Consider the following 26,963-nt stretch of genomic DNA (forward strand, 5'->3'; position numbering starts at 1 on the left):
GTGTATATTCTTCCTAAACAATTCTGTGAAGAAACTAAATTACTCAGCTTACCCCATTCCCCCTACACACGAGAAAAGAAACTACCCAAAACCAGTAATTCACAATAAGACCCAGCAGCTAATTGCGTGAACTTTTGAATATGTTTAACGTGTTGAATTAAAGTTCTTTGTGAGCATTAATTCATTAATTGGGCTCAAAATTCAAAATCACACCAAGCGTCGGTCACGTAGGGAACTCTGGTCTCAGGGTTCGAATGACAGTGTTGTTGATTAGTTCAAGCTCTTGCCTTTCTCTAAACTTTCTTGTGTTCACTTTCAGGAATTCTATGAGCATGCCAAGGCTCTGTGGGAGGATGAAGGAGTGCGTGCCTGCTATGAACGCTCCAACGAGTACCAGCTGATTGACTGTGCCCAGTAGTAAGTAACCGCCACCCAACCCGTCAGCACATAAAACAGGCAAAAACAAGAAAACATGAAAACCTGTGGTCCTGCTTTGAAAGTTACTTGTTGATGATTCCTTTCTTAGAAGCCAACCAGTTACCCCACTGGCAGAAAGTTCTAATCTGATTCAATTGTTTATTTATAAAGTCCTTAATTGCATCATTTTTCTTTTAGTGCAGCGACATTATTTTATATAAACATTTAAAGCCTGTTAGAGCAAAATGATGATGAGTTTCATAGTATTCATAATTAGTAGGAAGTAATTAATTGAATTGACCCTAAGCATTTAGGGAAATAGGGCAGTGCTCACATTTTGAATAATGTAAACATGCTATATTTTATTGCTGTAATTTTAAAACATAACAAAGAGGAACGGTGAAGACGTAGCTACGCCTCCTCTCTCCTTGGTAGTTGTTGATTGATCTATTTCTGCTCTCAGGTAAGCGACTCTAGTAGCTGCCTAGTGTTACTAGATCCTAGTGACTCTAGGTAGAGTTTGTTTTTGTGTTGTCTTGACTTTTGAACTCTATTTCATATCCTTATTTATTCCTTCTCACCGGGTCTTGATTCAAGGATGGTAAGTGGTCAGTGGATTTTAAATCCTAAACTATACACCTAAGCAGTACAATACCGTGGTGGGGTTATTTTCAAATAAAACAAATTACTACCTGCGAGGAGGACAGGTTAAGGCCTGCGGTAGCAATGGGAAAAGCATCTTTCTCCAAAGTCACTCATAAAGGTGGGCTCACCTGGTTGGTGTGTTGGCAAATGAAGAAGGGGGAACTTAAAACACAGACTTTATTGCACAACTCTACCTGATGCCCAGGCTGCTTCCCTTGCTGCCTAACACCTGACTTACCATTGCCTCAGGGATCGCCCTCTGTCCCTGTCACCCACCATGGTCTCTCCCAGAGGACATCGTACCCGATAGCTAGAAAGTTGCCTTTGAAATAGTTTATGGCTTCCCTCATCTTGCACATGATATAGCAAGCATGTGGTGGTCAGGGTTATTTAAAAAATATGTAAAGATTATTATTATTTTTTTGAAACGGAGTCTCACTCTGTCACCCAGGCTGGAGTGCAGTGGTGCGACCTTGGCTCACTGCAACCTCTGCCTCCTGGGTTCAAGTGATTCTCCTGCCTCAGCCTCCCGAGTAGCTGGGACTACAGGTGCCTGCCACCACACCCAGCTAATTTTTGTATTTTTAGTAGAGATGGGGTTTCACCATATTGGCCAGGCTGGTCTCGAACTCCTGACCTTGTGATCCACCTGCCTCGGCCTCCCAAAGTGCTGGGATTACAGGCATGAGCCACCACGTCCAGCCAAAAATGTAAAGATATCTTTTGTTTGTTGATGCTGCAGAAATGCACAAAGCAGTCTCAGTTAATGATATTCTGAAGTAGGAGTGTCTTGTGACTTGGGGCAGGGGAGTCTAGTAGAGGTTTGATGTTTTAGCCATCCTTATTACAAGTAGCTGCAACTCGGAACTGATTTTGCTATAGGAAGTATTAGCTAATCAGAACCAAGGTGCCAGGCTGACTCACCAAGGGCTAAGATTGCTTTACTTAGTAGCCTCAAGCCCAAGGAACTGATTGTGAAAACCACCTGAATAAACAGGAGGGAGGAAGAGGTGATACTGTTCATCTATAAATCATATAGGCCTCTGTTAGGGTCTGTGCAATCCATCAACCCCAGCCCTGCCTTCCCATAGGAAATTCCTTTCTCTTCCATTGCCACATACATAGATATTCCACGGTTTAATATACAAGCAAATGTGTATATTTTTTCAAGGAACAGAAAAAAACAGTCCATCTTGGCTGGTCCCTGTGGCCCCCAGCCCCCACTCCTTCTTCAACAAAGTCCCTGATTTTCTCAAAAGTTCGAACCAAAAGCTGGAAGCGCTAATTATAGTAACGCAAAACAAATGGAAATCCTGGAATTGTTTGCATTTTGTATTTTGGATCCAAGTCAGAAGTTAAGTACAGGTACAAGATTAAGAGAGTTTAACCACCCCAGTTCTGAATGCTGGCGGGGGGGCAGGGAGTCCCAGTTTCGTTCATTAACAGTAGCTTAGCCAGATTGTTGAATTTTGTCGGGTTTCGTTTTCTCTCTCAAATCATTTAGAAGTTTTTGGGGTTTTTTTAAGCAACACTTCATTACTCCTGAAACTTTGTCTGAAAACTGCACCATTTGTATAGATCATGAAAAGTTTTCAGGAAACTCAGAGAAAAAGAGAACAACGCAGCTTAGAACTTTTAAAATGTCCGCCCTCACCCGTGGCTCAAACAGCCCTGCATCTGCCGTGGCCGGCACGTTTCTGGTTGAACTGCCTTTATGTTAAAGTTCAGATACTGGTAGTGTGCCCATTTCTTAAGCTGCCTATTTTTATTTGTTGAGCTGGGGTTTGGCTGGCTCCACTCCAGATGTCTCTCTCACAAGATTTGGTGCTGATGATCTATTTATAGAACTGTGGTTCTGTTGCCATGGTAACATGCTGGAGGCCAGGGCGGCTGGGGCGCTATTTCTGGACTGGCGCTGTAATGTAAGATTGATTGGGCAAGTTAGTATATCCTCTAAGCCAGACTAACTCTGAACCTAGTAAAAAGGAAGAGGGGAACAGAAAACTTAGGCAGTTTCTTTAAATAAACTTTTCTCTCTTTATGATTTTCTTTTCTCGTTAGCCCGCTTTAAAACAATTCCAATCTCTACATGCCCCTCCCTCCAAAAAACAACTGGTTTTAACATTAATTTTCCATATTAATTACCCCAATCTTTCAAAAGTAAATTTTCCTGTGTGTCTAGTCAAGCAACACAAACAAGATGCTTTTTTAATGAAAAGCGTAATATCTGGAGTGTTCTATTTCATGGACCAAACAGAACGGAAGAGAACTTTGTGTTTGTTTCCTGTTCAGGATGGCTAGGGCGAGAAGGGCCCCTTTGTGCCAACCTCTTTTGTTCTCTTTAATCAATGAGATTCTTAAAAAGTAAAAAGGAAGGGATACAGATTCTCAGTAACTAAAACAATCTCGTGTGCCCTTGAGGGGAAAGTCCTTGATGTTTTTAAGAATGTCACTTTATTTTTTTTTAACTGAATGATATAGAGGTATACAATTTTCAAACTGTTTGCCATTTTAATCAAGCAATTTGAAAATTAAAATGTTTTTGTCAAGCATTACCAAATGGCACAGAATGTGATAGGCCAGCCTGGTTTTGGGGTCCTTTCTCTACTGGTTGATATGCATAAAACCTTCTAAAAATCAAGAATATTGCCAGAGAGCAACAGGAATAAACAAGCTAAGTAAAGAATAAAAAAGAAAAATAGAAAAAATAAAAATAAACACGAAGAACAAAGCCCCACCACTGTGCTGTGCTGTTTGTGTGGCCCCACTGCATCGAGGCCACAGGCTAGCTGCTAGACGCATCTAGAGTTCCCTGATTCCTAAAATTATTTATCTTAAATCCTGTTTGCCCTAACCTTCTTAAGGCATCAGCTTTGAGTTACAAATGTAACCAACACACAAGCAAATGTGCCATTGACTTAGTGCTGCATAACTGTGGGACGGTCACTTCCGTTGAGCCTGACCTTGTAGAGAGACACAAATAGTTGGCAAATTGATGTGAGCGTTGTGAACACCCCACGTGTCTTTCTTTTTCTCCCAGCTTCCTGGACAAGATCGACGTGATCAAGCAGGCTGACTACGTGCCGAGCGATCAGGTGTGCAAAACCCCTCACCACCAGAGGACTCTGAGCCCTCTTTCCAAACTACTCCAGACCTTTGCTTTAGATTGGCAATTATTACTGTTTCGGTTGGCTTTGATGAGATCCATTGACCTCAATTTTGTTTCAGGACCTGCTTCGCTGCCGTGTCCTGACTTCTGGAATCTTTGAGACCAAGTTCCAGGTGGACAAAGTCAACTTCCAGTAAGCCAACTGTTACCTTTTTATATAACAGAGATCATGGTTTCTTGACATTCACCCCAGTCCCTCTGGAATAACCAGCTGTCCTCCTCCCCACCAGCATGTTTGACGTGGGTGGCCAGCGCGATGAACGCCGCAAGTGGATCCAGTGCTTCAACGGTAGGATGCTGTGGGCTTGGCTGTTCGTAAAGAACGCTTTGCTTCTGTGTTGTTAGGGATCAGGGTCGCTGCTCACGCTCTTGGCTTTGCTCTCTTTGGTTAAGATGTGACTGCCATCATCTTCGTGGTGGCCAGCAGCAGCTACAACATGGTCATCCGGGAGGACAACCAGACCAACCGCCTGCAGGAGGCTCTGAACCTCTTCAAGAGCATCTGGAACAACAGGTTTGTGGAGTGACCGCCCACCCCCTGCGCTTGCCCAGGAGGCCCTGGTCTGCACTGTTTATAGAGAAGAACCCCGTGCAAGCATTCCAGACCCCTGGCCGAAAGCGCGCTTCTCCCAAGCATTCACACAGCCTCCCTTCTTGTAGATGGCTGCGCACCATCTCTGTGATTCTGTTCCTCAACAAGCAAGATCTGCTCGCTGAGAAAGTCCTTGCTGGGAAATCGAAGATTGAGGACTACTTTCCAGAATTTGCTCGCTACACTACTCCTGAGGATGGTGTGTATGGCTTCCACTCTTGCTGGCTGCTCATTGCGGTGGTTCTTTTTCAAACGGTCAGGCCGAAAACCCCCATCCCCCTCCCACCACCAAACCATAAAGGATCTATAAGAGAAGCAAGAAAAACGCACTCCCACTAATTCTCGTATGGAAAAATCAGGGTTTTGAAGACTTCAGGAGCTACAGAGATGCTAGCACCCCAGCTCTGCTTGAATTTTTAATTACATTAATATGTATTCCCTTTTTTTTATAGCTACTCCCGAGCCCGGAGAGGACCCACGCGTGACCCGGGCCAAGTACTTCATTCGAGATGAGTTTCTGGTGAGTCGAGCCTGTCTTTAGTTTCCTCTCTTGTTGCTCCTCTTTTTCTCATGGATGTAAATTTACTTAATTCCAAATTCAGGGGTTCAGCTACCCAGTTCCATGGTTTTAGTTCACGCACATCCAGTGTGGATTTGAGCTCTTTGTGCCCCTCCTTTTGCTTTTGTTTTCATATGACATCAGAGGCTGGCTGACAGCCGTCCCTGGTTGGTGTCCCCATCAGGGATAGGGTGGTTCCTGGCGAGGGTGTCACTGACAAGTCCCCTTGTTTGTGCCTGCAGAGGATCAGCACTGCCAGTGGAGATGGGCGTCACTACTGCTACCCTCATTTCACCTGCGCTGTGGACACTGAGAACATCCGCCGTGTGTTCAACGACTGCCGTGACATCATTCAGCGCATGCACCTTCGTCAGTACGAGCTGCTCTAAGAAGGGAACCCCCAAATTTAATTAAAGCCTTAAGCACAATTAATTAAAAGTGAAACGTAATTGTACAAGCAGTTAATCACCCACCATAGGGCATGATTAACAAAGCAACCTTTCCCTTCCCCCGAGTGATTTTGCGAAACCCCCTTTTCCCTTCAGCTTGCTTAGATGTTCCAAATTTAGAAAGCTTAAGGCGGCCTACAGAAAAAGGAAAAAAGGCCACAAAAGTTCCCTCTCACTTTCAGTAAAAATAAATAAAATAACAGCAGCAAACAAATAAAATGAAATAAAAGAAACAAATGAAATAAATATTGTGTTGTGCAGCATTAAAAAAAATCAAAATAAAAATTAAATGTGAGCAAAGAATGATGGGACTCCCGTGAGTTATTTGTGGTTCTGAGCAAATTCCCGTCATTCATGGTTTTGATTTGGTCCTTACGTCAAAAGTTGGGAGGCCCCAAGGTGAAGTGGGTATAAAATCTCACCACTGTATGTTTTCTGGTGACCCTAATCTGTAGGTGTCTTGAAACAATTTGCAGACAATAGGAAAAGTCCACCCCTGTTCCTCCTAAATTTCACCCCATAGTGAACCACTATGCCCCAGTCACCTCTGCATTTTGATCATTGCCATCCTATCCAAAGATTCTACCAACAACTCACACCATTACGTCATCACACAGTTTGCCTGCTGACCCAGGCTTCCCAAGAAAAGTAGTGTATGTTTTGCTATAAGATAAGATAGGGACTAAATTATGTGGAGAAATAGAGGAACACAGTGTTTCAAATCAATGGGGTTATTCAAGAAATGGTGTAGCCATTTGGGGAAAATTTAGGCTGGATCCCTACCTCATTGCACACACCAAAATGAATTTGACATAAGTTGATCACATACATCTAAATAAAAGAGGTACTTTTTCAGGTGGCTATTTTATAATTAAAACCTTGGGTTTTTAAAGGGCCTCTCTGCAGCATAACCTAAGACCTAAAGGCCATAAGGGGGTTGGGGATGACTATAAAAACGAAAATCACACTTAAAATTTGAATGGGGGAAGGGCCTGGGTCAGGTAGAAATTTTGACAAAGGGTTTACTTCCCTAATAAGCAAAGAGTTCTTATGAATTAATAAGCAAAACCATCAGGAAAATGGGCACAGTATATAAGCATGCAACTTAAATACAAATAATAAGCCTCGGGATATGTGGGACATCACTCATAAATATTCACCATAATTGGGAGTGGGGATGGGGGTCCACACTCACGGGTTGAAGTGTGGCTTATTTCTGAGGTCCTGTGGGTTCCCTAGACTTTCACCCCTACCCTTATCCCCCAAGGTGTAGTCTCATATGTGGTCACTTCCTGGGTGGCTTCCAGGAAGGGTGGGAGGAAGTGATCAGCATCAACGATGGTGCCCTCTGAAGCTGGCCAAATGGGACTTCAAGTTCATTCTGTAATCCAGGTCCCAAATCCACTTCCTATTCTAGTTTCCAGATCAAATTACTCTCACCCAAATTAATCATATAGTGTAGCTCACCAGAGGTGAGCGATGAGCCCCACGGGGGGCAGAAAAGTAGCAAATACCTGCATCTCCATCCAACTTTCACATAACATTCAGTCCACATGTGCTTGCTATGCAATTTTTAGTACAAAGCCCTCAAAAGCCCCCCAAATATAAAATCCAAGTAAAAATCGGGGCTTGCTATGCAAATACAGCTGAAAGACTAGCCCACAAGTTCCCATAATCCTCCAAAGCACCCCAAATAAACACACATAAAACCTGGACAGTGGCTATCAAGTGCAACCACAAGACCAGCGTGCCACACAAACATTCATCCAGGTAAAGGCTGTGCTCAGTGAAAATCAAGGTTGAACTCCAGCCCCTAGCTCCTCTTCCAAGATGGCTCCCTGTATGTCCCTTTTACATAGAAATTCTGGAACCTTCTTAGCATAATCCACATGAGATTGTCACAGCTCTAGCCACATATCCATCAAAATTAGAAAACACAAAATTCCCAGGCCAGAGATGCCAAGGAAAATGATACCACAGAACCCCACCTTGTTGGTCATAACTGACAGAGACTTCATGGTATCTTCTAGAAGAAGGGCCACAAAAGTCACAGTTATCAGGTATCTACTAGTGCTAGCCATTACCCAATGGGATAGGTTCAGCTGCTATTTTGACAATGAGTAAAAGAGGCCCCGAGAGACCCCAAGAGACGTCTCTAGTGAGCAGGGAAGATGCGCTTCAAACTCAAGTAGCCAAAGGCCACTGCTTGGTCCCTACAAGATACTGTTGTCCTGGAAGATGCAGGAGAAAAGAGAAAAAGGTCTCCTGGTGTTCTTCCCATGATGTCAGTTATCAGGAGTCCATGACCTGTGACCCCCATCGACCATGGGATTCCACAGCCAGGTGGGTGAGTGGGGCCTCTTCCCACAGACCGTGGCACTGGCCATACTCCTGCCTCCCTACCAGGTCAGGGCTTTGTCCCCACCAGTCACCCCGTTGCGTTTGAGACTTGCTTCCCTATGTTAGGCTTCATTGCTGCTATTTAAAACATTTTTGTTTCCCTTTTCCCTCTGACCCTGGTGCCAAGCAAAACTTCTACAGAGCTATTTTCAAATCTAAATTTTAGGATCTTCAAAAAACAAAAAATTATAAAGACTTTCATTTAAATCTTTGATTACAAGAAGCCATTTTAAAAAAAAAAGATTTTTTTAATCTGAATGCCTGTAATCCCAGCACTTTGGGAGGCCGAGGCGGGCGGATCACGAGGTCAGGAGATGGAGACCATCCTGGCCAACAGGGTGAAACCCCCTCTCTACTAAAAATACAAAAAATTAGCCGGGTGTGGTAGCAGGCACCTGTAGTCCCAGCTACTCAGGAGGCTGAGGCAGGAGAATGGCGTGAACCTGGGAGGCAGAGTTTGCAGTGAGCTGAGATCGCACCACTGCACTCCAGCCTGGGCAACAGAGCAAGAGTCCATCTCAAAAAAAAAAAAAAAATTTAATCTGATGTTTAAATCTCTATTAAAGTGCAAAGCAACCTATTTTTCTAAAGGTAACGATTTGCACCACACTTTGTAGAGATGTGTAAACCAAATATTATAAATGACTATTCATTGACCTTTTGGATTGAACATGATAATAATAAACCATTAGGGCCCTTCACAGTATGAGAAGGGTCTAGAATTGGACAGAATTTTTATTTACCTCCACTTTTACTTAAATGTGCACAAAATTATGCACCCCAAAATGGCCACATCTGCATAGCCCTTCTATGTAGACCATGGTATCCTCTTATTATAGTACTTTCTTGGATGGCTTTGGTCATCTTTTCACTCAATAAATACATAGAGACTATGGGATCCATGCCAGCCAGTGGGAATCCTGATCTCATGGGGTTCATGTTCTAGCGAGACAGACACACACTTACTAAATAAATAATAAAAAGAATTACAGATGGTGACAAAATCTCTGAAGCAATAAGCAGGATGCAGGCAGCGGGGAATGGGAGATATTTGAGGAGGGATTTCACTTTAGATGGAACAGCTAGGGAGGGCCTCTCTGATGTAGTACATTTTCTTCTGAGAATGTGAAGGATGAGAAGAAGCCAGCCATCAAGTACTAATAGCTAACATCATTATTTAAAATTGTTATTAAAACATAATTAATGGCCAGGTGCAGTGGCTCACACCTGTAATCCCAGCACTTTGGGAGTCCGAGGGGGGCAGATCACCTGAGGTCAGGAGTTCGAGACCATCCTGGCCAACATGGTAAAACCCTGTCTTTACTAAAAATACAAAAAATTAGTCAGGCGTGGTGGCAGGTGCCTGTAGTCCCAGCTACTCAGGAGGCTGAGGCAAGGAGAATCGGGAGGCAAGGAGAATCTGCCTCCGGGAGGCAGAGGTTGCAGTGAGCTGAGATCGTGCCACTGCACTCCCGCCTGGTGACAGAGCGAGACTCTGTCTCAATAATAATAATAATAATAATAATAATAATAATAATAATAATAATAAACATTTTTGGAGGACTTTACTATGTGCCAGGTACTGTTCTACACTCTGTATATGGATGATCTCATTTAATCCTTTCAAAGCCCTATTAAAAACCATCCCATCATTTGTACAACAGGTCCTATCCCATTGTGCAGTAGTTAGCTCAAACATGAAAAAGGTAAATCATATCTAAAGCATTGTGAATAATTTAAGCAAATTATGCTTTTTAATAAAGGTTACACTAAAAAGGTCATTGCAATAAGCACTTAATTTAAGTAATTGTTACACAGGTTCCTATTTCAGAGCTGGAGGACTTTGCATCTCTAGGATAATTTTCCCACATTAAAAAATGCATGCATATGCTATGAACAACAAGTCTTCTCATTTTGCCTATTTTATTTACCGTATCAGTTAAGAATGCATTCAGCTGCAAGTAACAGAATCCTGACCCAGAGTGGCACAGACAAACAGAAGTTTATATCCACTTATCAAGAATTCTAGAGGTAGATGGTTCCTGTTATTTCAGCAGCTCATCAATGGCAGGACTAATGTGTCCACAATTCTCTTGGCTTCTCTCTCATGGTTGCAAGACAGTATCACAGTACAGCTGAAGGCAGAAGAGGAAGGGAGAGACAACCCAAACTAATCTCTTTTGTCCTCTTTTTGTCAGTGTTTCATAGAGGCCTCTTCATTCATGCTTCACCATGTGAAATACACATAGATACCCAGCTATGTATGCGTACTTCGAAAAGTAAAAGTAACAGATAGAAAAGTATCCCTCCCTCCTTCTCTCCTTCCTCGCCTCCCCTCCCTCCCTCCCTTCCTTTCCTTCCTTCCTTCCTTCTTCTGTCTTTTTAGACAGAGTCTCACTCTGTTGCCCAGGCTGAAGTGCAGTGGCGTGATCTTAGTATGCTGCAACCTCTACTTCCCAGGTTTAAGCAATTCTTCTGCCTCAGCCTCCAGAGTAGCTGGGACGACAGATGCCCACTGCCACGCGCAGCTAATTTTTTGTATTTTTAGTAGAGATGGGGTTTCACCACATTGGCCAGGCTGGTCTCAAACTCCTGACCTCAAGTGATCCACCCACCTCAGCCTCCCAAAGGACTGCGATTACAGGCATGAGCCACTGAACCTGGCTGTATCTTTTCAATACCACTATTATGCATACACACATAGATAGGGATTTTATTTTTTATTTTTATTTTTATTTTTGAGATGGAGTTTCGCTCTTGTTGCCCAGGCTGGAGTGCAACGGCACAATCTTCAGTCACTGCAACCTCCGCCTCCTGGGTTCAAGCAATTCTTCTGCCTCAGCCTCCCAAGGAGCTAGAATTACAGGCATGCGCCACCACGCCCAGCTAATTTTGTATTTTTAGTAGAGTTGAGGTTTCACTATATTGGTCAGGCTGGTCTCAAACTCCTGACCCCAGGTGATCCACCCACCTCGGCCTCCCAAAGTGCTGGGATTCCAGGCGTGAGCCACTGCGCCCGGTTGAGAGGGATCTATAATTTCCTGTTGTATGCACCTTGATGGAGCATCTGAAAAAAACATATCCAATGCCTGTAGTTTTAAGGCTTAGGGAAGATATTAGGGGGAATAAAACCCTTTCAAATCATAAGAGAACAATTTGCATAATTCTACGTAAATAAGTTAGAAAGCCTAGATGAAATAGAAAATCATCCAAAAAAATACTTCTTACCAAAATTGACCCCAGCAGAGACATCATAAATCTAAGCTGACCAGTTACCATAGAAAAACACAAAGCACAGTGAGAGGCCTCCATGACAAAAGGCTCCAGACTCTCGCTGGGATGGGAAGCTAATGACAAGAAGGAAACATGAGGGAAACTTCTGGGGTGCTAGCAAGTTTCTATTCTTGATCTAAATGCTGGTTAAACAAATATATTCCATTTGAGAAAATTCATTTGACTGTACACTTAGGATTTGGAACTTTTTAGTACATGTATTATATATATATATATATATATATATATATATATATTTTTTTTTTTTTTTTTTAATGAGGAAAAGGAAAAAGGCACCAGGCCCAGGTGGTTTCACAGGGGAATTATATTAAACCTTTAAAAGTCAAATAATCCCTGTGCTACTTATATTATTCCAGACCATAACATAATAAAAGGAAAACCTCAAAATTATTTTTATAAAGTATACCACTGATTCCAAAACATGCCAAAGATTGCACCCAAAAATAAAATTACAGATTAATTTCACTTATGAATATCAATATAAATATTTTAAAATATAAGCAAACATAATTCCATATTACATTAAAAATAATACATCATGCCTGGTAAGATTTATTCTAGGAATTCAAGGTTTGTTCAATATGAACAAATACAGTAATATATGCCAAAATTTAATACTGATTCATATTTTAGAAATCCAACAAAATAGTAATGAATGGATGCTTTTCTAATATAAAGACTCTCTCTATATATACCACATATCTATATATACTTAGTACAGTATATATCATGTATATAAATAAAATCTCCAAAAGTCAACATTTTAATTAATGAGGAGCTTCTAAAAGCTTTTCCACTAATGTCAGGAATAAGAAACAAGAAACACAAGGATGCCTCACATCATCACTCTGTTTATCATTGTATGAGATGAATAAGCCAATTCAATTAGACAAAAGAAAGCAATGAGAGACCTAGAATTGGAAGGGGAGAAGCAAAACTATCTTTTTGACAGGTGCAGTGGCTCATACCTGTAATCCTAGCACTTTGGGAGGCCGAGGTGGGTGGATCACGAGGTCAGGAGATCAAGACCATCCTGGCTAACACAGTGAAACCCCGTCTCTACCAAAAACACAAAAAAATTAGCCGGGCGTGCTAGCGGGCACCTGTAGTCCCGTGAACCCCGGAGGCGGAGCTTGCAGTGAGCTGAGATCGCGCCACTGCACTCCAGCCTAGGCGCCAAAGTGAGACTCTGTCCCAAAAAAAAAAAAAAAAAAAAATTTAAAAATTAGCCAGATGTGGTGGCACATGCCTGCAGTTCCAGCTACCTGGGAGGCTGAGGTGGCCAGACAACTTGAGCCCAGGAAGCCGAGGCTGCAGTGAGCCATGTTCATGCCACTGTACTCCAGCCTCAGTGACAGAGTGAGACCCAGTTGCAAAAAAAAATAAAAATAACAGGTGATTATTATTATAACTCTCCCCTCCAAAAATCCACGGAAAAATCATTACTAAAAAGTGAAAGGATTTAGTAAAGTACAAAGTACAGATTTATAAGATTAACATGTAAAAATCAATACCAGCCTAGGCACAGTGTGCATGCCTATAGTCCTAGCTACTTGGGAGGCTGAGGCAAGAGGATCATTTGAGCCTAGAAGTTCGAGGCTGCAGTGAGGTATGATTGTGCCACTGTACTCCAGCCTATGCAACAACAACGAGACCCCATCTCTAAAATAATAATAATATTTTAAAAAATCAACAGCAGGCTGGCCACAGGGGCTTATGACTGTAATCCCAGCACTTTGGGAGGCTAAGGTGGGAAGATTGCCTGAGCCAAGGAATTGGAGACCAGCCTGGGCAACATGGCAAGACCCCGTCTCTTAAAAAGAAAAAAAATTTTTTAATCAATAGCGTGTGAAAGGTAAAACAAGAAAGCTTTAAGAAGAAAATACAGGCTGGGTGTGGTGGCTCACACCTGTAATCCCAGCACTTTGGGAGGCCGAGGCGGGCAGATCATGAGGTTAGGAATTCGAGACCAGCCTGACCACCATGGTAAAACCCTATCTCTACTAAAAATACAAAAATTAGCTGGATGTGGTGGCATGTGCCTGTAATCCCAGCTACTCAGGAGCCTGAGGTAGGAGAATCCCTTAAACCTGGGAGGCAGAGGTTGCAGTGAGCCAAGATAGTGCCACTGCACTCCATCCAGCCTGGGAGACAGAGCGAGACTCCATCTCAAAAAAAAAAAAAAAAAAAAAAAAAAGAAGAAGAAGAAGAAGAAGAAGAAAATACAAGAGACTACTGCTTGCATACGGTCCCCATGTTACATTTGGCTGATTCATCTCCTAAATCCCGTGTCATCTGTGGGTTACCTCTTCTCTTTTTCTTGCCCCTTATACGATTCCAACTCAGAAACTGAGTTGTTTGTCCTCTAGAGTTTTCCATATTCCAGATTTTGCTGATTGCATCCCCATATTATAAACCTTCTGATTTGAACAAACCAACTATTTTTTAAAAAGTATGAAATCATCAGATAAATTTAAACAATGGCTGGATATTTGACAATACTAAGAAAACTAGTGTTAACGTTTTTGTGTGGATAGGAGCATCATGATTTTCATGAATTCTTATCTTTCAGATATACCTACTGAAACAAAATAATATGATGTTCCAAAATCATACAGTGGGGTGAAGGCAGGAGTTGGAGCCATGCTGGAAATTGTTTTGCTACAGGCTCTCCTGTGGTAAGTGGGTGACCGTGGGGAGCCTTGATGTTAGTGTTTGCCAATTCCCATGGTGTAAATCCCCCACTATGATTGATTTCAAACTCCCAGCAGTATGCCATTGGATATGGAGTTGGGAAGAGATGTGCACAGTCAGCTCTGAGCAGACAGTGCCAGTCAGCTCCAGCACACCACTGATAGGAGGGTGGAGGTGAAACAAGATTGGTTATGAGGTGATGCTTGTTAAAACAGGGTGATCAGTACATGGGGGTCCATTGCACTATTCTAATTTTCTATGTGTTGGCTATTTTAAGCAAAAGTTTACAAACAAGGGGCCAGGCACAGTGGCTTATACCTGTAATCCCAGTAATTTAGAAGGCAAAGGTGGTAGGATCCCTTGAAGCCAGGAGTTCGAGGCTGCAGTGAGCTACTCCACTGTACTCCAGCCTGGGCAACAGAGCAAGACCCTGTCTCTAAAATAAAATAAAGTAAAATAAATTAAGAAAAAGAGAAAGAAAAATCTTACATTTCCAGATTAAAGTTTTTAAAACTTCCAATGTTAATGATGACACTAGGACAGGCACAGTGGCTCATGCCTGTAATCCTAGCACTTTGGGAGACCAAGGCGGGTGGATCACTTGAGTCCAGAAGTTCGAGATCAGCCTGGATAACATGGCAAAACCCTGTCTTTCTACAAAAAAAAAAAATTAGCTGGGCGTGGTGGCATGCATCTGTAGTCCCAGCTACTTAGGAGGCTGAAGCAGGAGGATTGCCTGAATTCAGGAAGTGGAAGTTGCAGTGAGCCAAGATGGAGCCACTATACTCCAGCATGGGCAATGGAGTGAGACCCTGTCTTAAAAAAAAAAAAAAAAAAAAAAAGAATGATGATTAATAGTAAGAGCAACTATGTTGTTGAGAGCCTACTATCTACCTGTCCCTAATTTAAGCACTTTACAGGGAATAACTCAAGATGTTTTTATCCTTGCTTTACAGATGAGGAAACCAAGGAGTAGAAAGTTGAACAACTGGCCAGGCGCAGTGGCTCACGCCTGTAATCCCAGCACTCTGGGAGGCTGAGGTGGGTGGATCACCTGAGGTCAGGAGTTCAAGACCAGCCTGGCCAATATGGTGAAACCCCATCTCTACTAAAAATACAAAAATTAGCTGGGCATGGTGGTGCACACCTGTAGTCCCAGCTACTAGGGAGGCTGAGGCAGGAGAATTGCTCCAACCAGGAGGCAGAAGTTGCAGTGAGCAAAGATCATGCCACTGCACTCCAGGCAGGGCAACAGCATGAGACTCTGTCTCAAAAAAAAAAAAAAAGAAAGAAAGTTGAACAACTTCCTTGGTTCAAGATCACATAGCTAATAAGTGGTAGAGTCCAGATTCAAACCCAGGTAGCCAGGCTCCTGCAACTTTAAATTCTAACCCAAGACACATTTTTTTTGCTTTTAAGGAGAATAAGTTTAACAGGCAAGAAAGAAGGAACAAGAAAACAGCTCCCCCGTACAGAGACAGAAGGAGGGGGGATTTGAAGAGAGAGAAAACCCCCAACGCAAGGTGCTTGATTCAAGAAAACACCCAAGATTGTAAGATTGGAAAGAACTGCAGTGGTGTTGCTGAAGGATGGATAATATGTAGTTTAGGAGATCTTTTTCCCAACCACAACTTTGTTGAGTGCCTCCTTAGGGCTAAGGCTGAACAAGATGATGGTGCCCAGGACACGCTGGTTCTGTTCAAATGGGGCATTCCCTGTACTGTGAGGCAAATCACATTTCCAAAGTGGGGTTTCATCTACATGGGGCTTGGTGAGGCAGAGGAGAGGGGGATTATTGATATAAATTTCTGGGTTAGTCTTTCATCACCATGATGGTCTGGTAATTTCTTGGTATAAATCTACTAGGAGTAATTTTTTCATATTTTAAGAACAAATGTTTTCATCCTTTGTCATAGCACAGACTTTTATCCATTCAGCGAGTATTTATTAGACACTCAACAATCCGCCAAGCCCTGTGCTAGGTGGTCAGGTGACAGCAGCCAATGGGGTAGAAAACCATTCTCATGCTAGAGGGAGAATTGAGATGATACAATGGTAACCAAGTAAATAATTAAGATAATTCAGACAGTCACAAAGTTTATCTACAGCAAGCTCGTGGTGTGGTGGTTGTAGGGGTATCATTTTAAAAGGTGTTGCTAGGGAAGAACTCTCTGAGGGGGTAATCTTTGAACTGAGACTCAAAGGGTAGGAAGAGGGTGAAGGTTGGAGAAAGGAGCTTGAGGTGGCGGATGCCCCCACGAGGAAGGCCCTGGGGCACACCACATATTTCCAGCATACATTTTGAGACAAAACTGTATTTTTGTAATTAATGACTTTCACATCTTGCTGCTTAGAGATCCTTGCATCTCTAAGGATCTTCCGTTTCCAAAATTGGTGACACACACTTTCCTGGGAGGAGGTGGGATTTGGGGTTGCATGCAGAGGAGAGTGAAGGAGGGTAGGGCTCAGGTGTCAGAGTCTGGGATAAAAGGCGCTGCTGTATCCGTGGAGCCCAAAGCAGTGCCTGGCACAAAGCCAACAGCCCTTGAAGAGATGTGAAATGAACCAACTGGGGAAATAGGAGGGCGTTTCCATCACTTTTCTCTGGAAATTGACGGCCTTGTCAAGGTGGCTTTTGCAATAATGGGAAGGCAAGTCTAGGAACCCCGTCTACCTGCAGTCCTCCTCACATACACACTTCACTGCTTCAGAGATGAAGTTCAAATTTGAGAAAAATTGAGATCAGCCAATAGAAATAAGGATCCATGAACCAGAGATAAGAATTGGTTCTTCTCTTTTTCCAAAAGGAGAGAAATAAAGAAAAAATATTGTGACCCTGTTCCCCAAGGTCAGGTTGTCTCAAAGGAAACAGAGTGTCCCCCATCAAATGGAGTTTGAGGGAAGAAAGACATTGAGAAATGGAAAATTGAGTGCAGGGTTGGGATTACCAAACAGCTCCTGGAGCAAAGGTTAAGAATGCTTTTGTGTTTTCTCATCATTTATCCCCTGATTGGTACTTGCTTTAGTATTTTATAGCTCATTAGCAAACAGCATTCTTGGAAATTGTAGGAACTGGCCAGGGAGGGCATTCTGAACTGCGTTCTTTAGGTTTTTATGATTTGAAACTGAAGGATCACTAAAAATCACATCGCATTTGGTAAATCTGTAGTTATTCAATATTTCCCTCTCTCAGTTTCATCCTTCTGTCTGAATTATAGCCTTCAGTAGCAGTGTTCAGAATGACAAATTTTTTTTCTGATGGCTCTTGAGATTGAAATGTCTTGGCCTCCTAAAGTATGGGGGAGCTCTTTAATCTAGTTTCATTCAGCTAATTGGGTACTAAAATGTTATCCTTAATTCCAAACCGAGAAACTTTTTGTACCAGATCATACTTAGATTGGCCTTAAAAAGCTATCAGTCAAAGAAACAGAGGCTCCTAATGAGAAATGGTAAAAGCTGAGGGAGAAACCAGACTGCTGATATGCAAAATTTTAAGGAAATATTAAAGTTTACTCATCTTCTCAAAGAAGAGAATTATCATCACTGGAATAGCTAGAATAATTCTTATTTGTTTCTAGGAACAAGAATTGAATGCAGAAATGGCTAAATTTCACAAAAGAGTAGAGGCCTTTTCTTAATTAGAAGTGGAAATGCAAAAATTGATTACCTGCAAGTACTGTTGCTGTGAATTAAACTTGCTTTACCTGGTTCAATTTACAGCAACAGTACATGACAACAAAGTGTTAAGCCTTTACCCATAAAATTATAGCTCATTGTACAACCGAGAAATTATCCCACATGGAATTATATAATTGCCTTCATCCACAACTATAAGCATTTCTGTTACCTTCCTATAGAAGTTAAAATATTCTCATAGCAGTTTCAGCAATAAATTGAAATTGTAATAGTAGTTTATCATTTGCCTTAAGGTTTTTACTTTTACTAAGAACTAATAGTAGTGGAGAAACCATTGAAATTCTTGGTGTGGGCCAAGAATTCTTTTGAGAGCCTGTGACAATATAAGTTCACTCAAGTCATGTTCAAGTCTCAGTGAAACTTGATTCCACAAAGGCAGTACGTAGGTTGAAAATAAATGCGGAGTCTTTTATTTCTTTATGTCTAAAAAAAGAAAGAAAAAAGCTTTTTCACTTGCATACCTCAAATAAACATTTAAATTTTCATTCGGAAGCCGAGGTGGGCAGGTCACTTGAGGTCAGGAGTTTGACACCAGCCTGGCTAACATGGCGAAACCCTGCCTCTACTAAAAATACAAAAATTAGCCAGGCATGGTGGCACGTGCCTGTAGTTCCATAGTCCCAGCTACTCGGGAGGCTGAGGCAGGTGAATCACTTGAACGCAGGAGGCAGAGGTTGCAGTGAGCCAAGATTGCACCATTGCACTCCAGTCTGGGTGACAGAGGGAGACCCTCTCTCAAAAAAAAAAAAAAAAAAAAAAAAAAGTCACTTTTTTGCAATTATAAAAAGACATAGAATTAACTCATCTACACATCTGACCACAGTGAGGGCTTTGTCATGGATAATTCAGTGCATCTTCTGAAACCCAAATCTTCACTGTGAGAGTTTAAATTCATTGGAGTTTTGAGGATTAATTTCTGTCGCTGCTCTTGAAATAAACAATGCCAATGAATTTTCTTTTGCATGCATTTGTTAGCGCTAGTTCAACAATGGTAACATTTAGAAGAATGCTGCCATATTGGGCTTTGCTTCTTGCTCATTTGATTTTTCCTACAATGATACTGATGCTTTGGGTCTCCTTCTCCCATGCTTGACACACTTTTTACAAAGTAAGCTCTAAATCATAGCAAACAAAATGCAGACTATAGCGAAAGGGCTTACCATAGAATGCAAAGAATGAGGATCACGAAGTTTGCCTATATACCGTCCATGTTAACGGGTCAAAAGAGAAGATGCCTTCGGCAGCTTAATAGGGTTGAAAGGCATCTAAGAGCATTGAGTCCCTTTCTGTTTTGTTTTGTTTTTTTAAACAAAAGCCCTTGGCAAAATGATAATAAAAAAATGCTTGTTTGATGTCATTTCATGTGTGTGCCTGTGCATGTATGGATCCAACAGCCAGCAATATTCTTAATATTCTTGAAGTCAGGAACAACAAAACAGTACCTATTCTCACCACTATTAATTTTGGTCTGGAAGTGATGGTTCGCACAATTAGACCAAAAAAAATTGAAGTCGAAAATATGAGAAAGGAGAAGGTAATATTGTGATTACGTGTGGATGATATGATTGCACAGCTTAGGAAACCCCCACAGAAAATTCACCTGGTGTACGATAATAAAAGCTTAACACTCACTGAGTGCCCAGGCCCCATTCTAAGCCTCTTAATACTCGTATACTCTCTAACTATAATAATAAAAGTTAGCATTGATGGAGTACTTACCATGCACACGTGTACTACTTAAGTGCTTGCTATTCTTACACCATACAACCACAACGGGAAGATTCTCATAGGCACTGAGTGTCTATTACGTGCCAGACCCTGTTGAAATACTTTAATGCTCATAACAATTAAGAGGCTTTAAATCCTATTTCTGTTACATAATATAAATTAACATATTACTACAAATGTATTTCTATAATATACTTTATAGTGTAATTATACTTATGTAATATGTTACATATTAAATTGCATGTAATTTATATTACATTATATAGTTTATATGTTATAGGTTATTAATATTGTTATATTTTATATTACTACATATTTATATTTATATATTCATGTGTTACAATTATACATGTACAAAGTGATATGATATTGTCTATTGTTATATATAATTTATATCATATTATATGACAATATATTATATTTTATTATATGGATTAAGGCTACATAACTTCAATTTAAATGTATAACTTTTATATCATTTTCTAATTATATATGCATAACTCGATATATTACATTAAATTATATAATTTACATTATACTGTGCTACATTATATTTTATTATATATTATAACACTATACTTTTACATTACTACATATTTATATTTACACAGTATATTTCATATCATATAATTACACCTGTATAAGGTGAATTACATATTACATATTAAACCATATACAATTTATATTATGTTAGACTACCTTACATTATATTTTAAAATCTCACTGTTTATAAAGGCAGAAACTGAGGCTCTGAGAGGTGTCCCTTGCCAGAAGTCAGGGAGCAGCTCACGGGCAGAGCTGGGGTTCCAGCCCCACTTTGGTTCCAGAAGCCCAGCTATTAACCCTCAGGAACCGTCCAAGACCTTGCCTGGTGGAGGGGAGCTTCACCTGCCTGCTCACTCGCTACTTTGACAGGAAGTAGCAACAGCCCTGCCAAGGGCCACAGTTGTATGAATGTGTGTGAGTATGGGTGTGTATAACAGTGTGTGTGGGGTGTGTGCAAGAGTGTGTGTGTGCGCGCGTGTGTGTGTAAGGCAGTCATTTTTAAAATCCCAGATGAAGAATGGTGGCTCACGCCTGTAATCCCAGCACTTTTGGAGGCCAAGGCAGGAGGATCGCTTAAGGTCAGGAGTTCGAGACCAGCCTGGCCAACACGGTAAAACCCTGTCTCTACAAAAAATGCAAAAATTAGCCATGCACATGCAGCCCAGGACAGCTTTGAATGTGGCCCAACACAAATTCATAAACTGTCTTACAACATTAGGAGATTTTTCTTTTAACTCACCAGCTATTGCTAGTATATTTTACGTGTGGCCCAAGACAATTCTTCTTCCAGTGTGGTCCAGGGAAGCCAAGAGATCGGACACCTCTGCTCTAAGTTAACTCTAAATTTAATGCAACCCCAGAGTAACCTGATCTTTTTAATGTGGCAAAATCATCTTATAGTTCATCTGGAAGAATAAATTATCTCAGAGAATAGCAAATAGAATTCCAACAGTGAAGGCTGTTGGCCATGCGGTTGCCCTACCAGATATCACACATATTATAACACGTTCTAGTGTGGTTCTAGTACAGGAACAGACAGAGCCTGGGAACAAAACAGAAGACCAGAAACAGGCCAAAGTTTATGGAAATTTAATATATGATCAAAGGGGCATTCAGATGTATTAGTCGGGATTTGTTATATGTAACAGAAATGCAATATAAAATACCTTAAACAAAAGGCAAAATTAGTTGAAAGGTTCCCAATACTCTGTAAAGAGCAAGGGTGTATATCTGCATTTGGCCTCATTCCCCTAGACCAAATCTCTTTTTCAGCCTGTGACAAAGCCTGTCCCAAGCTTCAGAGCTTCCAACCTCACCATCACAGGCTGAGAAGCAGGCAACGGGCTGAGCAGTGTATTCACTGGCGTGCTTCTATTTCTATTAAAAGGCGGTTAGTGTGCATGTGGTGTTGAGGGGAGAATATATCTTTGTGTGAATATGCTTAAAAGGCCTAACTGGTATTACTGGATGCCCCAGGGAGGAGATACACAGCAGTGATCTTTTCCCCCCTATTGGATCTCCGGAGATGGGAATCGTTATCTTCCTCATTTTGTGACCAGACTTTCACTGGTGTGTGCAAGGTGCTTGTTTTATTTATTTACTTATTCCCCTTAGCTGCACTTCTCTTTGCCTGTAGGCAGCAATTCCAGTATGTCTGATATGTTCCTTCTCTTTGTGTTATTGAAAAACATGTACATTGTTTGGGGCACATTGTTTTTATTATTTATGTATTTTATTTATTTTTGAGACGGGGTCTCACTCTGTCACCCAGGCTGGAGTGCATGACACAATCTCAGCTCACTGCAGCCTTGACCTCCCAGGCTCAAGCGATCCTCCCCACTCAGCCTCGTGAGTAGCTGGGACTACAGACACACACCACCATGACGAGCTAATTTTTGTATTTTTAGTAGAGGCGAGGTTTCACCGTGTCACCAAGACTGGTCTTGAACTCCTTGGCTCAAGCAATCTGCCTGCCCTGGCCTCCCAAAGTGCTGGGATTATAGGCATGAGCCACCACCCCCAGCCAAAGGGCCCATTATTTTTAATTGGCACAAATGACATGCTTACAGATCTCATTCTGTGTCTTCCTCACCCGGCCCTGTTTCTCAGATCTATGCACATTGCTGTGTGTGTGCTGTCATTGCTTCCAGTGTCTACATGTGTCCCTGCGTCAGTCAGGATAGAGTAGGTTATGTTGCTGTAACATACACTCCTGAGACAGTAACAGTTTAGGCACAAATGCTCATTTCTCATTCAGACCGCGTGACCACTGTAGACCAACAGGAGGGTTCTGCTCTTGTTATCACCCAGGGACCTAGGTGTCCTCTCTATTACTGTCGCTTGCTATGCCAGACAAAAAGGCACAGCAAAGCATTCCCTGACTCATTTGGTAGTGATACACGTCACTTCTGCACACATTTCCATGCCCAGATAAGTCACCCGGCTCCACCTAACCCCATATGGCAGGGAAGTTCCATTCTAGCATGTGGCAGTAGGAGAGGAAAGCTGGCACTTCTAGAACAGTCCTGATGATTACTATGGACCCCCCAGGCTGCCTTCCACTCCCTGCTACACCAAACAAGGCTGTGTGGACTCATGCCTGCACAAGGCGCCTACAGACCCAGAGGACACAGCTTTGGGACACATACCCAGCAGTGGGGTTTCTGGGTAGAAGAGCAGGCACTTAATTTCACTAAAGAGTGCTGGAGTGTTCTCCAGAGCATAAGACAGGTGACTAAGAACAACAGCAGCACCAAGAGGTGCAGTCTTCTAACACCTAGAGGTTCCAAGAGGACCATAACAGAAACCAGCCGAGAAAGAAAGTTCTGAGAAGGAAACGGCAATTAGGAGACGGCCAAGGGAAGCCAGTGTTTCAAGAGGAATGGAGTGGTCACCTCTGTCTAGTGCTTCTAGGGGCCAGAAAAGATGAAATCCCTGCAAACTTATCCAGTGGGAGTAGGGGGACAGATAAAACAAGATTTGCAAATATTGATAATTATTGAAGTTGGGAAACTGAGGGTCATTATATTAGTCTCTCTTCTTTTGAATACATTTGAACATTTTTTTTTTTTTTTTTTTTGAGATGGAGTTTCGCTCTTATCGCCCAGGCTGAAGTGCAGTGGCACAATCTCGGCTCACTGCAACCTCCGCCTCCCAGGTTCAAGTGATTCTCCTGCCTCCGCCTCCTGAGTAGCTGGGCTTACAGGTACATGCCACCATGCCCAGCTAACTTTTATATTTTTAGTAGAGACATGATTTCACCATGTTGGCCAGGCTGGTCTCCAACTCCTGATCTCAGGTGATCCGCCCCCACCTTGGCCTCCCAAATTGCTGGGATTACAGGCGTGAGCCACCGCGCCTAGCCTGCATTATTTATGAATTTAGACAGGTAGGTAAAGGGCAAAAGCTAGACTGGGAAGAAATGAGATTTGTGGGAACTGAGGAAATGGAGATTAGGAAACTCAAAATGGAAGGCTGTGTTTCTCATGAATGCCCCTAGCAACATGTTCAGTTCCACATGCGCTTCCAGAACCTTCCCTCTCCCCATCAAGAGGCGGAGTCTACCCCCATACCCTTTAATCTGGGCACACACACCTGTGGCTTCACTCTTCTCTCCAACAGAGAACAGTGATTTGCTGCTGTGACCCCTGAGGCTGGGTCATAAAAAGCATAAGCTTTCCTGATTCTTATTCATTCTCATTCTCCCTCTCTCTCGCTCTCTGTTGCAATAAAATACACAGAATATAAAATTTACCATCTTAGCCATTTTTTTTTTTTTTTGAGACGGAGTTTCACTCTGTCGCCCAGGCTGGAGGGCAGTGGAGCGATCTCGGTTCACTGCAAGCTCCGCCTCCCGGGTTCACGCCATTCTCCTGCCTCAGCCTCCCGAGTAGCTAGGACTACAGGTGCCCGCCACCACTCCCGGCTTTTTGCATTTTTAGTAGAGACAGGGTTTCACCATGTTAGCCAGGATGGTCTTGATCTCCTGACCTCGTGATCGGCCCACCTCGGCCTCCCAAAGTGCTGAGACTACAGGCCTGAGCCACCGGGCCCGGCCCATCTTAGCCATTTCTAAGTGTGCAGTAGAGTTAAGCACATTCCCAGTGTTGTCCATCTGTCTTCAGAACCCTCTTCACCTTGCAAACCTGACTCTGTCCCTATTCAACAACTCCCCATTCCATCTCCAGCCAGCCCCTGGTGACCACCCTTCTATTGTCTGTCTCTGTGAATTTGACCACCTCTGGTTCTCTTTTTTAGTATATTTGTGCTTGAAATGCAGGTGCCCTGCTGTGAAGAAGCCCAGAGTCATCCAGGACAACATGGAGGGGTGCAAGTGGGGAGGAACTGAGGCCCCAGCTGACAGTGACCTTCAGCCACCATACCTGTGGGCAAACACACCTTCCGGTGATCCCAGCCCAGCTTTTGAAGCAAACAGCTGAAGCTCAGACCTGGTGGAGCCGAAATGAGCTGTCCCTACTGAGCGCTGTCTGAATTATTGGCCCATGGAAACTATTACAATAATCAACGTCACTAAGTGCGGGAGTAATCCACACACTTTTTTGAAGCGTGTATTGATGCCAGAGGAACTGGAACAGGAGAGAATTCTCACATGGAGTTCGTCTGTGGAGAAGGAGAAACATGGAGTAGTGGCCAGAGGAAGTTAAGCCAAGAAAAGTTGTTTTTGTTTCATTTTGCTTTTTTTTTTTTTTGAGACAGAGTTTCACTCTTGTTGCCCAGGCTGGAGTGCAGTGGCGTGATTTTGGCTCACTGCAACCTCTGCCTCCTGGGTTCAAGCAATTCTCCTGTCTCAGACTCCCGAGTAGCTGGATTACAGGCATGTGCCACCACACCTGGCTAATTTTTGTATTTTTAGTAGAGACGGAGTTTCATCATATTGGTCAGGCTGATTTCAAACTCCTGACCTCAGGTGATCTGCCCACCTCAGCCTCCCAAAGTGCTGGGATTACAGGCGTGAGCCACCATGCTTGGCCTTGCTTTTTAAGATTGAAGCAATCTGAGTGTTTCAATGTTGAGGAGAAAGGAGGGAGAGATTGAATATGCAGATGAAAGGGGAATTATCCAAAGAAGACGACTCCAGAGAGGGCGGAGTACAGAGGATCCTCAGCACAGGTGGGGCCCTGGGAGGGACAGCCCGATGCTGACAGGGTGAACCTTCAGTGCTAGGTGGGTGACAGGGTGCTTGCACGTGGACTGTTTTCTCTCCGCAATAGAAGGTGGGAAGGGTGAAGGTAGGAAATGGTGAAGTCAGAGGTTTGAGGAGAGAATAGAAAGTTTGACACATCTTTGTAGAGAAAGGGAGAATGTGTTGACTTGAGGAAAGAAGGATTTGAGAACAGATGGCTTAGTTGATGTTGGTGATCAGGAATTGCTGGGAAATCAGGTTATCCTGTTGTGGGCTTCTGTCCGCAGAACTTAGCTACTTAGGTATATGCATGATACATACTTGATTCATCCCAGACTGGGGTTCTGCCAACATATGTGATCAGAGGGTAAAGAGCAATGGGTTTAGGGTGTTAGCAAGAGGGTGGTTGACAGGATGGACCATGAAACTGAAGCTGGGGAAAGACAACAATCAGTGTGTGTGTGTATGCATGTGTGTGTGTGTGTGTGTGTGTGTGTGATGGTGGGGGTTGGGGGGAACTAATGTATAAACTTTGATTCAGCATTTCTACTTCTAGGACTTTATCTGAAAAAGAGCATTGTGCCACTGGCCCTACTTGCAACGACTTTCATCACAGAATCACATAAAATATTGAAAGATTTGAAACTAGGCAAATATTCATTAATTGAGTCTTGGTTAAATAAAACAGAACACTATCCAGCCACCTCAATGCCTTTCGGGACGCAGGCATGGGAAAAGGGAATTGTAGGGTCCTGGGAGCCATCCTCTTTGTCACAAGGAAAGCACACTGACAAAGGGACAGGAGGAGGTGGCACAGAGAGAGAAGGGAGGCAGGAGACCTAGTCTGATCCTGATAACTCGGATGTCTGGTTTCAGTGATGTGTAAAATGAGCTTCTGGATTCCCTAGTTACATGAGACAGGTAATCCTCTCTTTTGACCAATCTAGTTTGAATAAGGTTTCTGAGGTTTGCAATTCAAAGCACCCTGCTATGGTTTGAATGTGTTCTCCACAAATTCATAGGTACAAACCCTAACTCCCAAGGCAATGGTATTAGGAGGTGGGGACTTTGAGGGGTCATTAGATCATAAGAGCTTCCCCCATGAATGGGATTAGTGCCTTCATAAAACATGAGGCCCCAGGGAGCTACCTTGCCCCTTCCACCATGTACAGATACAGTAAGAAGGTGCCATCTATAAGAAAGAAGCCCTCACCAGATGCTGCCTGTGTGCCTTAATCTTGGACTTCTCAACCTCCAGAACTGTGAGCAATAAATATCTGCCGTTCACAAACCACCCTGTCTATAGTATATTGTTATAGCAGCCTGAACAGACTAAGAGACTAAGAAACCACCCCCCCACCCACCGGCCTCAACTAAAATGAAAGTTGCTAACAGAAGTAGAGGGTTAAAAGAAGCAGAATCTTAAAATGTTGAACTGGCTGAAGTGAGATGAGGCGGGTTGGAAATGTCATTATGCAGTAGATAAGCTGGTGTTAAACTCTGGCTGCTTGCTTGTGAGAATTAGATCATTTGACCACTGAAGTTGGACCTTCAGGTAAATTGGCAGAAAAATATCAGACTATTGGAGGGTTGACAGCTTCATAGGGCTTCCCACCTTTCATGTGAAGGAT

The 26,963-nt window shown here is 42.6% G+C and overlaps 1 protein-coding gene across 7 annotated transcripts in view; it reads left to right on the forward strand.

Annotated features, from left to right (window-relative positions):
• GNAS (GNAS complex locus) overlaps nucleotides 1-6,134 on the forward strand; it is a 70,674-nt gene extending 64,540 nt beyond the window's left edge. For all 7 annotated transcript variants that reach the window (XM_009437483.4, XM_009437485.4, XM_016938188.4 and 4 more), the window contains 8 exons: nucleotides 320-417; nucleotides 4,103-4,157; nucleotides 4,291-4,364; nucleotides 4,462-4,520; nucleotides 4,625-4,745; nucleotides 4,892-5,022; nucleotides 5,276-5,343; nucleotides 5,625-6,134. In XM_009437483.4, coding sequence (XP_009435758.1) covers nucleotides 320-417; nucleotides 4,103-4,157; nucleotides 4,291-4,364; nucleotides 4,462-4,520; nucleotides 4,625-4,745; nucleotides 4,892-5,022; nucleotides 5,276-5,343; nucleotides 5,625-5,771 — 753 coding nt within the window. In that variant the 3' untranslated portion in view covers nucleotides 5,772-6,134. The remainder of the gene's footprint in view (nucleotides 1-319; nucleotides 418-4,102; nucleotides 4,158-4,290; nucleotides 4,365-4,461; nucleotides 4,521-4,624; nucleotides 4,746-4,891; nucleotides 5,023-5,275; nucleotides 5,344-5,624) is intronic.
• The last annotated feature ends 20,829 nt before the right edge of the window (nucleotides 6,135-26,963 follow it).

Source organism: Pan troglodytes, chromosome 21 (assembly GCF_028858775.2).
Source record: "Pan troglodytes isolate AG18354 chromosome 21, NHGRI_mPanTro3-v2.0_pri, whole genome shotgun sequence".
NCBI classification, from domain to species: domain Eukaryota; kingdom Metazoa; phylum Chordata; class Mammalia; order Primates; family Hominidae; genus Pan; species Pan troglodytes.